The sequence below is a fragment of the Lepisma saccharinum genome, chromosome 1 (assembly GCF_977018435.1).
Source record: "Lepisma saccharinum chromosome 1, izLepSacc3.1, whole genome shotgun sequence".
NCBI classification, from domain to species: Eukaryota; Metazoa; Arthropoda; class Insecta; order Zygentoma; family Lepismatidae; genus Lepisma; species Lepisma saccharinum.
This window is the reverse complement of record NC_139229.1, coordinates 117,385,254-117,402,696: the sequence shown is the minus strand read 5'-3', so window position 1 is coordinate 117,402,696 and position 17,443 is coordinate 117,385,254. Positions and strand designations below refer to the sequence as shown.

The 17,443-nt window shown below is 36.9% G+C and overlaps 1 protein-coding gene across 1 annotated transcript; it reads left to right on the top strand.

The window, feature by feature from the left end:
* Positions 1-2,239: 2,239 nt before the first annotated feature.
* Positions 2,240-16,453, top strand: Oda (Ornithine decarboxylase antizyme). Its single transcript, XM_083119119.1, is given in 7 exon segments — positions 2,240-2,276; positions 4,178-4,214; positions 7,650-7,707; positions 7,709-7,804; positions 9,112-9,272; positions 12,590-12,675; positions 15,376-16,453. Coding segments are annotated over 7 exon segments (588 nt in total). The 3' UTR covers positions 15,489-16,453.
* Positions 16,454-17,443: the final 990 nt, after the last annotated feature.

Below are 17,443 nucleotides of genomic sequence, written 5' to 3'. Positions count from 1 at the left end.
TTTCATATAAGTTATTAAAATATAAGAATCGGGCACACACAAGGTGGTATAATGCGCAACGCATGTTATCAATACGTGCTTGCTTGGCAGAAAGACGACACATTGTTGGCGTTGGCAATTTGTGTTACGTAACACCTGTCCAGGGGACAGCACGTGTAATGTTTGAGGAGACATGTACAGCATATTTATGGTCTATAAAAGGAGTTTTATTTGTATATAACAAATCGTAAATAGACGAAACTTGTTGAGTTTCCCGGTAGCTTAGTGGTTATCGCTGTCGCCTTGTAATGGTAGTGGGCGCCGGCGAGGAAACGACCCTACTTTAAACTGTGGGTACAGTCTCGAAGATGGTGGAAGACACTCAAATGTCATTCTCCCTTGTAGTAAGTACACCCTGGGCTGCATCCATAGCGAACACTTGCTTGTTTGAATCACGTCACTTGGAGAACTGCAATTCCTATTTATCTCTGCAGTGCACCCCTCCCCCTTTTCAGAACGTGCAGTGGTACAAAACTAACTCGTTGACCCTGGAAATTAGTGTAGCTGCGAACCTGCATTGTGAAATATATTTCCTATTAAATCCCGACACAATCTCCCCGCCACAACAAAGTAAAATGGTGGTGTGATCAGCACCATAAGCTTATTGGCCCGCTTTCTTTATCCCCACGATTTTCCAGCATGTTCAGTGGTATGCATAAATATTACTCGGCAAATTGGTCCTCTGCTATTTCATTGATTTTTCTCTTGTACATCGTATGTGTTTTATGGAGATGTTGTCAGCAGCTTGTTTTGTGTTTTGGTTCAATTCTTGAAGCTCTCATTGCGCAAAACAAACAAAATATACATGATGGCGGATAATTTGCTTGGGAAAACTTACGCATCCCACTGTACCTGTGAAAGACAGGTTGAGCCCTAGAGTAGTTAATTATGCAGGTATCCATGAAAATTCCGATCAGACATCACTCTTTCACAGACTTGGATTATCGTGACTGAAAAAAAAAGTTGTTGACATTTTTTTTGTGAAAAGTCAAAAAAGATACTTTTTGTCATTGACAGTTGTAAATGAAAGACAGCTTGAACTTCAGCAGGAGGAAAGGATCTGCTTTTTGCGCAGTTAAGTTGTGAAGGAATGCAGCGGGAAGTATGCCAGAGTAGTTACAGAAAGCGAAGGGGAGGAGGGGATCAGAGTTGGCCAGATTTCCAGCTGTCCCCTCGCAATGATGCTAGCTGGTGCTATTGATAGTCGCGAAGAAAGCGTATCTGGGACTACGTGTTGTATGATAACTGCAGAACGAGTTGTCTGCTAAGCAGTATAAGCCCGTTGTCTTTCTTGAGCGGGAGTGCTGGTCGCTTCTCTCTGAGACACAATAGCAGCAGATCACTATTTGAAGAAATTAATGACTTTTATTTTTTATGCTATAGGAAACATCGCATTGTGGTGGTTTTGGTGTGGAACTCAAGCTCCTAAGTTGTCAAGACTTAAAACTAGTTGAAAGATATCGCGGTGTGTTGTGTGTTTTGATTACGTCAGCTAATCTGAGGCGAGTGAATTGCGCTTCGTTGATCGAAGGGACCAAGAAGAAGCATTAAGTGATATTTACTGCGTCATATTTGACAACAATAGTGAAGTTGGTGTGTGGCTTGTAGAGTTCATGGCATTGAATGAGTTGTAGGTGGAAAGCTATTTTTATTAATTCTTTTAATATTGTTTTCTCCACTGTTCAACGCTTTGCATCTGGCGGCACTTTACAATCCAACAAAGCCAAACAGATTTCCAACGTGTTTTCAATTGTTTCTCATGTGAATTTAAGAGCATAGAATATTTTGCCTTCTGTGAATTCCGCTTTTCTTCGTAGTCAGTACCTGTTTGTTAATTCTGCGAAATATTGTGTACTGTTTACTTCGTTTCTGTCGTATTTATGCCATGTTTGGCTAATCGCGGCGATAGGAGTGATTAGATAAAATTGATGTATTAACCTCTAGGAAGTACAGTAATCCATGGTTTCCTCAATGTTGACATGTTTGTGATACAGTATCATTTCCTAATCATTTAAATTGTATAAATACTAACATATGAAACATTCTTGCAAGATAATTACATTTTTTAACAATACATGGTAACATTTCTTATCTTTTTTTTAACAATGACTTTTTGAGGCTATGTTGCCTGGATTTATGCACACACACAGACACTTATCCATATCTATAGATTGAAACAAACAGACCCTCGCATAACACCATGTCCAGGCTGGGACTTGAAGCTGGGAACTTTGGTGGTGAGTGGGAAAGTTGAAGTTGACTACTTAATGTCAAACTTAGAGGGTGACCTGGTAGTGGTAATGTCCTCGCCTTGTAATCAAGGTGTCCCAGGTTTGATACCCGGGGGAGGTATTGTTTTTATGAGAGAAGTGGGTGGATTTTCTTGAGCAACTGTACAAAAACACACATGCAATGGTTTCAAGAAACTATGTACATTTTATGAAGTATTCATATTAATCCCATTCATCATCTTCATTAAAAAGCATTTAACCAGGTTAATTTATTAGCAGATTCTTAAAGCTTCTAGCTCCCAATTTTGCTCAGCAATGGTCATTGTCAAAATCACGATGTCAGGTAAAAGCAAAATTTATTTCTTCATTATTATAATTATTATATATGCAAAATTTATTACTTTAATATTAAACTTATACTTCATGACACAAGAGCCCTTTGAGGGCCATTTGGTACATCCAAGCTAACCATGACTTGCACAGTAAAATGATTGTATCACTGCAATAGAATAATATATAGCTGATATTATTAATGATGATGTGACATGATATAATAAAAAAATATGAATGTAACAAAAATGTTCAATGTTGAAATGCTTCAAAAGTCTATATTAAGATAATTATGTTGGATTTGAAACTAATATCAAGGCAGGTCTGGACTGGCCCGCAGAGCACCTTCTTAGTAACCCTCTGATAACCCATGTTCAATGCCTTTTTTGCTTTTCCTGTCTCATATAGAACTGCTACATTGGGATGGGAGTTCACCCTGGTTGATAAAAAAAATGTCTTTATCACTTTGTTTGTAATCCAACCATTCTTATACATCACATCAAGTTTATAAGTACTTAATAATTAAAAACAGTTGTTACATGTATGATGTGATAAATAATTTATTAAGAAGTTGCTGTCTGTGGGGGTTTGTATGCAGGAGAGTTTTGAAAATTGGAAACACCTGTTTGGTGTTAATACTCTCTCTCACAATTATATTTTATTTTATTTTTGTTGTTTAGTGTTCTTTTTCTGCCACTCTTGGGTAACCGTAACAATGAGGATGAGCGATGATACGATCAAATTGATGAAGGGACACTCACATAGAACACGATGCCCAGGATTCAAACCTGGAACTATCCCAATTATAAAATAATTCTTTGTCATATTCTATTAAAGTCGCATGATTCATTATTACAATGTTGTTCTTAACTATATGGTCATGATTATAAATTACCCAGTAGAACAACAGAAGTAAGTAATGCCAATATTGCCATATTTATGCATTTTCAACTTTTTTATCACAGGATAATTTTACTTGCCTTTCTCAAGGTGGCACCTTATTTGTGAAAACTGCCACAACCCTCTTGGCAGTCCCAGTCTTGCCCTTAATGAAGGGGTGTATAAAGGAAAGTACAAGTTTTTGAGCTGATTAATGATGATGATATTGCCAGCTGATAAACTGAAATTCAACTCAATCCAAGTACAATGAACAAATACATTTGATGCCATATAATGTAATATGGTGTTCAAGTCGTGTTCTTTATCCTCAAGCTCACTGCCAAAGATTCTGGTTCCATGTTGTGACGAGGACAACGGTTCTTATCTGTTCTTTATTTAATTAATCATCAATCATCCTTATCATTGCGATGTATCTAAAGAAGTGATAAACTAACAAAGTGCACATAAACATTTTGCCAATTTAATTTTCAACTTTACAGTGGAACATGTCATACAGTATTTAGCTTTTTCAGTACTTGACATTCACTTACAGAAATAGGAAATTAAATTAATTTACATCAGATATTTGTCATATTACAAGGGATCTGATACATGCCACACGTACTTTTGTATTCCTATGACACACTGTAATAAATTATGCAAACCTCCATAGAATTGAAATTACTTTTCCATTTTAGGTAGATCGGAGTTGATTCCCAGTGTTGAAAGTGTGAAGTAAGTGAAGTGTGTGTGTGATACATAGACAGTTGCCTAAGGGTATTTTGCACAGTGGCAGTTTCACATTTTAAGGAGTTGACGTAATTTGTTGTGAACCATAATGCCTGTACTGGAGACACTAAGCAATCGTGGCAAGTACGTATTATGGAGTTGTTTTATTTTCAGTGCAGGTTTATTTTATGGTGCTTTGTTGTAGACATTTGTATAAAAGCAAAATCATTGAATGAAAAGTTAAGGAGAAGAAAATTGCATGTCAGATAACTAATATTTTTAAGAAACATATTATGGACAAAGCATAGAGAATTAGAAAAGGAGAGGAAGCATGCCAAATTTGATTTCAACAGAAGATATTTAATTTTCTCTTTTTGCAACTACATTTCTGGGAAAATCCAAACCATTGTGTATATTTATCCTTCAAGTGGAAAGTTAATTTGCTTTCGTTGGTGTTAATAGACTGCTTAAAAAACTGCAAATGTATGCACGTTTACTTCATGCTTGCCCTCAATACTTCATAGTTGAGATTTTCTTTATACAAATTTAGAAATAAAGTTTGCAATAAGTTGAAACAGTGTCCAGCATGGTTAAAGTCAACCCTTATCGTTTGGCTTTCTATCAGTATAATCTGATGTCCCATTGTTGCTGCAGGGAAAGTAAGCTATGTGGAAACATTAGACGCATTTGCTTATGTCTGGTATTCTTCTGTATATGTGCTTTGAGATTGGTAAACTTTGTATATAAGCACACTGGACAAAAACTTAACATCACCCTGGGCAAACTCATAATGGTTGAGTGTGCTCTACCAGAGGCTACTATGCATGGCACTCCCATCAAGCTGAAAATTGATTGTGGGGTGGGTGGTGCATTGTATCTGTGGCAGTCGTGTTTCCTGTTAAAGATGTTACAGACTGGCAAAAAAAGAAGTCCTTGCATTTGGATGATCAAAAAACACTTTGCATGCAAAGTATCAGAATTTGTTGGTGTGCAACACAGTACAGTGAAATGTTTTTAATCCGTAAGGGCAAATGCAGGCCACATCCAATTAGCAGTGGTAAAAAAAGTGTTCACAACACAAACTGGGACCACCAGCGAATGCCACGTCTCATGTCAACCAACCATTTCACAAGGCAAAAATTGCTCCAAACCATCAGTGACTGGTCACACACCTCCATTTCAGAATGTATGCTATCGATGTAACTCCATGCCATGAGCACCTGGAGTAGAATATCCCAAAAGAGGCCAATGATCACACATGTCCAAAAAAAAGTACAACTTCAGTGAGCTAAACTCTCAAGATCTGGAAACTGGTTGTAGAGACCCCCATTTCAGACTTTACAGTAATAGTGTACTGCCAGCTGCATGAGGATTGTGTACAAGCAGGAGATGGGTCTTCAATGTTCATTTGGCTTCTGGACAAACAGGTGTTACCCTTTGTCCAACATCTTGCTCATAATAAAACTGTGAACACCCAAGTTTCCAGGATAATAACAGTTGAATGCATCAGGTCAAAACTATCAGTGACTGGGAGGAAACTTTTCCATATTTCCTGACCAGCAAAGTCCCCAAATATGAATCCCATTGAAAATCTGTTTGGACCACATGGAACAACGGATCAAGTAGAGACTTGTAGCATAAATTTCCATGACTATCACCTTCCATGCTTGAGTTAATATTCTCCTTTTGCGAGATGCTCACCTCTTATTACTGGCATCTGACACAGACATTGATATCACTATGGCTTTTAAAGTACGATAGTATATACAACTGTGACCTCGCTTGTATGATGTTTTCATATAATGTGTCCAGTGAACAAGTGAGCTGTGAAATGTCCATACCTCATCCGTGTGGAGTACATTCATCAACAAAATACAATGGTGTTACCGCACTACTGAGAGGTTCAGATCAAAGGTCACAGTCTGGAGTTCCTAGAGAAAGGGAACCTGACGGGTAGTGAGGTGCTCTCACCTAGTGGAAATTAGTCAACCTTCTGTATGGGCTTCCTGCCTTTCCTACTATTGCTCTCAAACTTTTCCATTGTATGGATTAGTGCTTTAGTTGCTTCCACTGAACCAATTTAGGACATGTGGTACATAATCTAGTTAGTTGTTTTTTGTAACATTATGATTATCTTAGTGTAATTCAAAATTTACATAGGAAGTGAACTTGAAATTTTGATTCAGTTGCAAGGTTTGTTCCATGTTTGCACGTTGCAACTCTGTAATATGGATTACAAGTTATGAATTCTTGTAGTGCATTTTTGTGTATTAACAGTTCGTTGTTTGTTTGTACAAATTGTCACTGAAATAGACTAAGGTCAGGATGCTGTGAAAACGGTTCCGAGACAGGATGTCTAAAAGCAATCTTGTGTTTAATTTTTTTTAAATGTTCTGGCTAGTTGGCGGTTTGCTGTAAAATTTGTAGTCGATAGTATGTCTTTAAGTGCAGTCTGTGGTATATCAACATTGTCAGTATCATCATTGTCACAAGGTGCCAACTTGGGGAGGTGGGGGTGTTCATTCGTCATCATGTACTATGTCTAGTCAGATAAGGGGAAATACAAGCATTGTCTTCTAATCCATTCATGGCTGGATCCACTGGAAAAGGTGTTATATCAGCCCTGTTGAACGTAAGAAATTGATGTCATGTTTGTGTACAAATAAGTTTGAGACTGTGTAGATATTACCAAACTCTATGGCAAAGTCGTTAGTATAATATGCTATGAAGCCAGAGGTTCTAAGTGTGAAACGAGGTTGTCATGAATGTATTGTACCATTCATCTTCATTGTCTCAATTAACGCAAGAGGTAGAAAAGCAATATGAAATAACTGAAATGGAGAGACAGGGTAGATGTCAACAGAGAAGCTGGATGGTGCTTCCAAGGTTTAGCAATTCCCACCTGTTTTTAGGGAAATCATAGGTGGGGAAAGTTGATTATGCTCAAATATGTAGTTAAAGGAAATATTTATGTACAATTGTTTCTTGTAAGTAATCAGTGCATGTCAATTCATATTGAGAGAGATTCATTTTAACCACTTCAAGTTTTTATTCTTCGGAGACATAATCAGTCTTCAGGTGCTTGATCACTTTGTTACCCCATCGCGCTGTGATGCCAAGGGTCCCGGGTTCGAATCCCGGTCGGGCTTGGTTGTTTGTGAATGTCCATTCATCAATTTCATCATTTCATCACTCATCCCCATCTTCGCAAATTAGCCAAGAGGCACAAAACGCGAAGTAAAATAAACTAAATCAATCAATCAATCAACTTTGTTACCCATTTTGAACCATTCTCAATCTGGAGAAGTTCAGTATGCGCAGTTCAAAAATCGTGACCTGCTTGCCTCAATTTTTGCTTAATTATTTTCTTAGATATGTAGAATGTACTGAAACTTGTGTTGCTTCTAACATTAACTGATGATGACCTTTCTCTACTTGCAGTATTCCCCAGCCCACCCAGTACTCCATAACGCTGGGTGTGGGGCCTCGGTGGTGGTCCTGATGCCCCCCATGCCGCCTACGTGTCGTCCTGCAACACAGAGGGCAGCGGTGTGGGGATTACAAAAGAGCTCTCTGTGAGCCAAAAAAGCATCCCAGTAAGTATTATCTTTACTTTCATATTAAGGCTTCTATTTTATCAGCAGCTCTTAGCCCTCTTTCCCACATGGTGCCTTAATTATTATGTGTTGTTGCAACTTCGTGGCTTTCGCACTAATCAACTAATTTTCTGAGTTGGTGTTCATGAGAGCAACTTATTTAACTTATTTCTGCAACTCAAGGTGGAACATTGTTTGAAATAGAACTTGTGTAAGTAATACTTCTAGGTGTCACATCAGTCACCTCACTTGAGAGAGAGGATGTAGATGTTTGAAAGATATACTACACCAGGTTTCTCAACCTTTGCGAGACCATGCTTGCCAATAATTTTTTTTTAAATGCCCTAATCACAATAACTTTACTCGTAAATACCTGTGTTTTAAAATGTTGTGCTTTATTAATTTGTATCTTCAAATTAAATTATAAGAAAATTATGGCATAATCCTAATGGCTAATACTTCGTGTAGGTTTTTTGACAAACATAAAGTTAGGTTGAAATTAGTTGTCAACCGCAAAATATAATGAACATTTCACGGTTCAGTATAATTGATGCTAGGTCCTGGTGGTACACCCAACTGCAAAAGAACCAGTAGGAAATTGTCCATCACCATTTTCATTCAATCATTTACAACATGGTGATAACGACTTGAAATAAAAACTTCAACAAGCAGAGGACAATGTCTGCTTTGAATCAACAGAATTCCATTCTTTAAAACAATATTGGATGTAGAATAAAAAATTATGAAAATAGAATGGGCAATTTTCCTACTATTATCTTTGCCATTACCTGTACCAGACCATGGCCTGCCGGTTGAGAAGTAATACACTGTCCTATAGCTAATTTCCATTAATTTTCCTTTGAAAAGACATGTTAGATGCCAGTAATGGACATTAGTTTCATACAAACTGATTTTCAAAGGACAGTTAGTTTCCTGGAATTATATATGTACATATTGCTGCCTAAATGCTGTTTTGTTGTATTTCCACTTTTCAGCGGAAATGAGTTCATGACATTATTCTGAGACGTATCTGGATGTCAAACTAGTGTGAATTATTAACAGTAATAAAATGTTTAGTACAAATCTTGTGGTGTAGTGAATTCAAAATCCGCATATGTCAAACTTCAATCAGCTATTCAAAAAATTGTGCAGATGGACTATCGACAACATAGTATTCAGCTGGCAATATGCTAATCATTTGAATCATTTTTAAGTACAAGAGAAATACAAGTGCTATGAGTTTAAAATAGATTCAAGGAAGTGCTTATAAGTGTTACAATAACATGCTTGTGATTTTAACCCTACAGGAGAATGAGTTGTTGAAAGCTTGCCAAGAACAAAGCCTTCGACTTACATTTATCTTGCACCTGACCGAGAACACAGAGGTCTGCTGGGAGACGGTGCTCTGGCAGGGGCGCCTTTACATCCAGGTTCCATCATGCCTGCCTCCCGAAGGATCCAAGGAAGGGTGAGTACATTCACTGATCAAGTAAACAGCAGGGCATATGTTGGAAAGTGGGGGATTTGTATTTAAAATGAAATGACTCTTGAGAATGGAATAAAATGTGTTTTGGAGCTTATCAATTTCATATAATCATCACTTATCCCCATTGTAAAGATTAGTCAAAAGGAAGAAAAGTGACAGAAAATTAACAAATATACAAATCAGGCATAACTTACATGCCCTCATTTCAATAAGTAACTGAAGTCAATTTTTGGCATGTACTTACTTATTTTACTCAAGCTTTCGCCACATTATGTGGCTTCTTTAGGACTTACGACAAGAATAGTTAAAGTTTAAAGCATTGGAAGGAAGGTAAGTTGAGTTAAAAAGGTTAAAATTGAAGCTAAAAGACACTGACATACTGATTGGGATCCCTGCTACATCTATGGCTGTCTTAACTTTGAGTCACATGATGTGGAGAAAGCTTGAGTGAAATAAGTACATTCCAAAACTGGACTTCAGTTACTCAGAAAAATACAAATACTTGAACACCTTACTTGAAAGCAGTAAGGGCAGTGTGCTAGTTTGAGAAAATTACACATGTTGGACAGAGGAAGAAGACAATTGGTTTTGGCTGCACCTCTAGCGACTCAAAAACAATGGTATCAGCTAGTATCAACCGATACTGATACTCCTGGTATCGGCTCAGCCCTAATAATCATATTAATATATATATGGCAAAAAATCTGTTGTGCCCGTACATTCAACCACAAGGCTGCTTTGATAATGCTATTATTCTAAACACTAAGTATGACATTAACTTTTTTCTTCTCACATTCAGTGTTCTACTTTTTATTCCTTATGTCTTAGAAGGGAGGGTATCTAAGTGTCCCCCTCAGATTTCCGTGAAACTTGGCAGGTGTGCAGAGGAACCCAAAGGAAGAAATGTTTCTTTTTTGTTTCAGCTAAAAAACTGTTTTAGATGTTAAGATGAGAAATTGAAGTGGGGATCTGACCCCCTGTGTCCCCCTCAGATTTCCATGGAACTTGGCAGGTGTATAGAGGGCCCCAAAGGAAGAAGTACATGTTTTTTTTTTGTTTCAGCTAATAAACTGTTTTAGGGGGCAACCCCCCCCCCCTCAAGTGTCAAGGTGAGAAGAAATTGAAGTGGGTATCTTCCTGAAAGGCCACCTCCATTTGAGAATCCAGTGGCATTCTGTTTTGGTGGTGACAGTAATCCAATATGTGATGTTTGTGGTGCAGTGGCAGTAATCAGATGTGCATGGTGGTGAGGAGTACCATTACTGTGACGAGTATGTACGAGCGTGGTTTGAAAAGTTCTCAGAATGGAATAGAAAGAAACGACTTACAACAGTGATTTTTATTTTATTTTTCAATGTAGTCTCCCTGTACACTAATGCACTTGGTCCAGCGATGTTCCAATGCCTTGATCCCATCTCGAAAATTAGATTCCTCCAGGCCTGTTAAAAAAAAAAATACATGTCAACTTCAGCTATTAGTTCTTCCTTTGAAGAGAATCTCCGTCCACCGAGGAAACTTTTGAGTTTGGGGAAAAGATGGAAGTCTGAGGGAGCCAAATCAGGCGAATAAGGTGGATGTGGCAACAATTCGTAACCAAGTTCATGAATTTTTGCCATGGCAACGACACTTGTGTGAGGGTGCACATTGTCCTGATGCAAGATGATTTTCTTTCTTGCCAAACCTGGCCTCTTTTCCCGTATCTTATGCTTTAGTTGGTTGAGGAGATTAGCGTAGTATTGTCCCGTAATTGTTTGACCAGTGGGAAGATAATCGATCAACAGAATCCCTTTCGCATCCCAAAACACTGACGCCATTACCTTTCCGGCCGACTGTATTGCCTTTGCTTTCTTTGGTGGTGGTGAAGCAACATGTTTCCACTGCTTTGACTGTTGTTTTGTCTCTTAGGTATAGTAGTGGACCCACGTTTCATCTGTCGTCACAAACCGGCGCAAAAAATCTGTTTGGTTTCTCTTAAAACGAGTCAAACATTGTTCGGAAATGTCCACTCTGATGCGTTCATGGTCCTGTGTTAAAAGTCACGGCACCCATCTTGCAGATAATTTTCTCATATCCAATTCAACTGTTAAAATGTGATACGCCCGTTCGGATGACATTCCTATAGCTTCAGCAATTTCACTCACTTTCAGTCTGCGATCCTCCATGACCAATTTATGCACTTTTTCAATAATTTCTGGGGTAGTAGCACATTTTGGGAGACCACTACGTGGATCATCTTCTAAGCTGTCCCGACCAAATTTAAACTCGTTTGTCCACTTTGCAACAGTTGAATATGAAGGAGCAGAGTCCCCCAGTGTGTTCCGAAAATCGTCATGAATTTCCTTTGCTTTCATACCTTTCTTTACGAAGTACTTAATCACCGCTCGAATCTCGATTTTTTCCATCTTCACAAAGCACTGCACAGGAACAACTACAAAGTGATGTCCGCACCACAGATCTCTACCCAGAACACTGACGCGCCACGTGTTTATTAATAAAGGATGGCCTATTACTATGTGGGAACCTCGTTGTCCTAGCACTGACATCTGGTGGTGATTCCGAGAACTTTTCAAACCACCCTCGTACATTGACACTGTGGAAGCAACAATGGGGCGGTTTGAAATGTGATGCATGGGTGCTTGTCTTAACTTTGTGTTGGCAGATCTATTGCTATAACGTTTCGTGTTACTTTCTGGTGGTAATAAATGTTTTATACATGCTGTGTATTCATCTATGGAACTATCCTCTTGTGCCCTTGGCTATATATATCACCTATATGATATGAAGGTCATGCTTGATAGGGTTATGGTTCCCGTGTGCTGCTCTTTTGACGCTCATTTACCCTGCTCTGGTCAGTCTATTGTTATGCCCATGCCTATTCGGGAACAAAAGTGTCTAGGAATTCGGCATCTCTTTACAATTGCAATGCGTTTGGTACTGACAATCCTACAGTTCTGTGCTGTGCGTGTTCTTCCTATGCCATATTTATGTGGTTTCGGGGTCAGATCCCCACTTCAATTTCTCCTCATCTTGACATTTGGGGGGGGGGGGGTGGTTGCCCCCTAAAAGAGTTTTTTAGTTGAAACACAAACATATATTTCTTCCTTTTGGCCCCTCTATACACCTGCCAAGTTTCATGGAAATCGGAGGGGGACACTTAGATAACCTCCCTTGTTAGTTAAACTAGTGGTAGAAATAAAGATCATCTTATGATGAAATGGTATGTTCATTATTGACCTAATATTGTGCTGCATATTTTTTAATACTTAAAAGACTAATTTTGTTTTTTTTACATACAACAGGTTTGTGTCACTATTGGAATATGCTGAAGAGGTCCTGAAGTGCACTCATATCATTGTTTGCCTGAAGAAGGATCGTAATGACAGGGGTGAGTTAATTGTTTTTACAGTCTATAAGTAGGATGGAGTAGCATGATGTTTAATACGTACAAAGTGCCTGTCAATGTAGATTATTGCTATAGTTAGGGTTGAAAAATCTGGATATCAGTACCAAAAAGAGTAACTCTAAATCATTATATTCAATTTGACATAAGGAGAATAATATTTTGTATGAATGGTTAGATAATTGCCTGCAAACAGTTTTTTTATAATAATAGTGATGATATTAATTTTTCTACTCCAGCATTTTCCACTATGCAGGGGTTTTCAATGTTTATGCTGTCATGGCTCCCCTCAGCTGCCAAAATCTGCACTCAATAAGAATAAATTCATGTGACCATGAAAGCACTACACAGAATCTCTTACTGTTGGTACACATGCAAGTAATGAATATATGTGTGATTAATACAGGTGATTTACAATACTTTGATGTTGGTAAGCTGATGTCAATTTGCTCAGCGATACGATATTCATGAGAGAAGAAAGGATAAATACAGGCAGTAAGAAAACCTGGATAATAAGATTTGAATAATGGGCATATTTCAATGTTCAGCAAAGTCAATGGGATGTATGAGCTTGCTTGGCATCACACCGTTGATTGGTGGATCTGGGTACATATTTGGAGGAAAATGTAAGGTGCATCTCATTCCAGAGATTTACTCTTGATATCTACTTGGACTTGATCACCACCATCGTTGAAGATCCAGTCTCACTTAGTGCTTAACTCTGGTTACTTTCCCCGTACTAGATTAATAATATTTTTTCTTGAATGTACACATTGCTTGCATTGTAGAATTATTTCTCTTTGTTATTACAAGCATAAAAACACAGTTTTTTGTTGTGATGTTTAGAAGAACACACACTCCCTTCATCAGACATTTATTTTTAGTTTGATGCAGTTATAACTGGTTAAAAATTGTTTGACAAAAAGGAATCTGTTATAAAATGTATGTTGTCAATACATTGTTGTAATATGGCAACCTATCTGTCAAACAGTCTGTTTTATTTTTATTTCAGTTTTAAAGATGGTGGCATACTCCAGTTGTGACCCAGTATGCAATTCAATATATTTGATAGGGGTTCAATTACTGTTTAGTTTTATTTTAAATTAGAATTGTGTATGAAAAGGAATTTTATATTTTTTGGTTGTATATTTTATTCAAGATAAATTTGTTTGTGATAGATTATTAGTACAGTATTGGAGTGGAGTAAGCCACCATTTTTAAAATTTAATGTAACTGAAAACATCAAGAAATGATGATTTTGAATTGCCTGATGAAATTTGGGATTCATAATTTAAAAAAAAAAAATGTGATCAAAATTTTTTATCTGGAATGAAAATAAGACTGCTTGTTTCACAGTATTAGTACAATGTAACATTGACAACATCCATTGTATAACTGTTGTTGTTTTTTTTGGTCAACTCATTGTTATAACTAACTATCTTTAATCAAACTAAAAATAAACGTCTGATGAAGGGAGCGTGTGTTCTCCTGTTCTGCTTATAATAACTAGACTACAAGAAAAATAATTCCGGTTACTCATTTTCATGGTGCTCCAAAGGTCAAAGAAGCCTGGTCTTCACTGTGCTGATCAATGTGCTGCTGCTTTTCTGCTGTGGTAAAATTTGTTGGAGGGGGTCTGTTGAATGGATTCCCGATCCAGTTGTGCTGTGTGTCTTCCACAAACACAGATTTGATTTCTTCATTTAATTGTAATCCTTTTTCTTCAAACAACATGCTCAATGTGAGAAAGCAATCACTATTGCTTTCATCTTCAATTTCTCTCTTCCAAAGCAGTAACTTCTTTTCAAAAGCTAACAACTTTATCTGATAGGTGCAGAATGCAAGTATTGTTCCCTGGTAGAGATACATTCAAAACATTTTAGTTTATTTAAGCTACCAGAAAGGTACCAACTTGAATACAAAAGCACTATCAATGGAGTTATCAGCATTTGCATGGTTTCTTCTACAATGTGCAACTACAGTTCCCATCTCACTTCAAGAAATATGGGAAATGATATTGACAAAGGATACCCAACATGAGTTGTGATAATACAGAAGAAGGTATTGATATGTGTTGTACTAGTACATTTTAAACTTTGTCTACAAACTAAAGATTTTCATGTGTGTAAACTGGTACAAACCCACTGTAATAATTTAATGAAAATTATTTATCCCTAATAGAATTTTTGGATAGAATACTTCTATCACAAAGTAGGTAGATACAGGTTATTGTGATGAGAAACTGCCCTCATACAGTTCATATTCAAATGCTTGCTTTATTTTCCTGAAATACGAAAACACTTTTAAGTCAATGTACACGTTGCATTAATCGAAAAAAACATTGAACAATTATGTTATGCATGTTGCCTTAATAGCAGAACTTGCCAATAGTGTTTATCATAATTATTATTCTTTGTTGAATCCAACTGGAATTAATTTCTGGTTAACTTCATTTTTAAAATGACTAGAAATGCCAGTTCAATGTAAATTCAGGTGTCTGATACTCACAACTTGATCCAAAAGAAGCAGACTTGCCACATTTACACAATGTTTAGTTCAAACTTAATAACGATGACCTGGAAGTTGTAGAACCACTAGTCTAGCCACTTAAGATACTGACAAAATACCTTACCCACTTCTTTTATATAAAATTAACACTATATAATATGAATTGTTATTTTACAGCCCTTCTTGTGCGCACCTTCATGTTTCTGGGTTTCCAGACACTCCCGCCAGGGCACAATCTAGTTCCTGGAAATGTGGACAGCAACCTCTATATGGTGTATATGATTGAGTAAAAACTTAAGAACTCCTGCCACCAATAAATGCAAATTTTCAAATTCAATTTTTTTATGGGTTTTTGGAAGAAAGATAAAAACATAGTTTCATAACATGTAGTATCATATTTGGAGAATTATTAAAATTAGTTATTCAACAAAAGTATATATATATATATACATATTTTCGAATTTGTAAGTGGCAGATCTTATATAATGAGTGGTGAAGGCTTTTCGGCATCTCATTCTCATGAGTGTGTTTTCCCTACATTGAGAGTTCCAAGGAGTGATGATGAGATAGTTTCGTGGCAGTTGAAGGACAAATCTAGCAAGTACCATCCAATAATATGCATTATTCATATTTAACTGTTTTCGTTATTTGATTTGTGCAGGTATATTCCAAAGTTTGAAATCACAGTAGTGTGTTGTGAAAATTGGATGGTGTTGCTAACCTGATCTTCATCAAATAATCTTTTCGCCACTCACTGAGAACCTCTGCCCTTCGTTTTGAAGGATTTGACACTTAATATAATGTTCATATAAAATACAAAAAAAATGTAAAATGGTGAAAAAGTACAAAAAAATACACATATAGCTTGTGACATTGTGAAAATAATATCCTTATTTCCATTCCATATTTGGTGATTAAAATAGCACAGAAAGTTTGAATTGGGTATAGGTTATATATTTTATGTCTGATCTTGGTAGCCTTTGTAGGTAAAAAAGACACTGGATGATTCAGATTGTGAACATACTAATTTTATTATATTCCAGGAAAGAAGTGGTTCAGTTTTCTTAGATTACAAAATAGGTCTGGTGATTGAATATAATGTGTGTTACTGATTTAAAAGGAAAAAAGGATTTCATGTGTATGCACTTACATATATATAATCTAATTTTAGCTGTAAGGTACATTTTATGATCGTTACTATATTTTCTGTCAATTTGTAATGATTTGAAATTCATAATAAAACATATTTACATAATGTGCAATGTTCTTTGTTTCTAATAACCCTGTTTAACAATAATTTTGTTTCCTGTCAAAGTAGGTGTTTCTTCCAAAGGGTTGTTTCCTGTCAAAGTAAGTGTTTCTTCCAGAGTTTTGCATCCTGAATCTGGATTGCAGTCCACTTTGTCCTATCACTTGAGTAACAGTGAATACTGCATTTTTGCTATTTGTGCAATTGTTTTTGAATGCTCACAAAGGAGGAGCAGTCTTCATGCTGTATATGCTCACTGTTATCGTCACAGCATACCATGAGTCATTGTGTTTTTTTTCTTTTGGGCATCATATGCCATTTATCATAACTGATGGGTGGAGAGAACAGAAAGATCACAACAGATTGTTCTTTTTGTTTAACAGAAGTAGGTAGGTTTTCTTTGAAAAATGAATGTTGAATTGTTTCTCATAGTGTTCCTCATATGATCACACAAGGAGAATTTAATGATCTGGCAAGATATCTTAGGACCCTGTCCAAATGTTAGACTACAAAGATTCTCCATGAATGAAGGTGAGGAGCTATGTTACTGTGACAACATCCAAGGTTGGTTTGACGATCTTGGTTTTGTGGAAAATTTTGAACAGGCTAGTAGCCAAGGTTGGGGGGGGGGGCATTCTTAAATTTCCAAGGCTAATTTAATTTCTAGGACCAACAGAATTGAATTTAGTAGAAAATTATACAGGCTGTCCCCAACCTGGAAAGTCAGGGGAAAGCCTAAAGAAGAGATAAAATATCGTGGAAAATTAGTGGTCTCATTAAAAACTCAAGGAAATTTAAATCAAACTTAAGTAAGAGTGGCACACTCATTGCCCAGTGCACTTGATGTTGCAATAACCTCCTCCCCCTAATGAAACTTGACTTATAGCACATTAACCTGTATAGTTGTATTTTGCAAGAGGAAAGCCAAAATGGAAGCAGCAGTGGTGAGAGCAGGCAGATTGACAGCTACTTTTTCCCTTCAGTAGTAGGGACCTA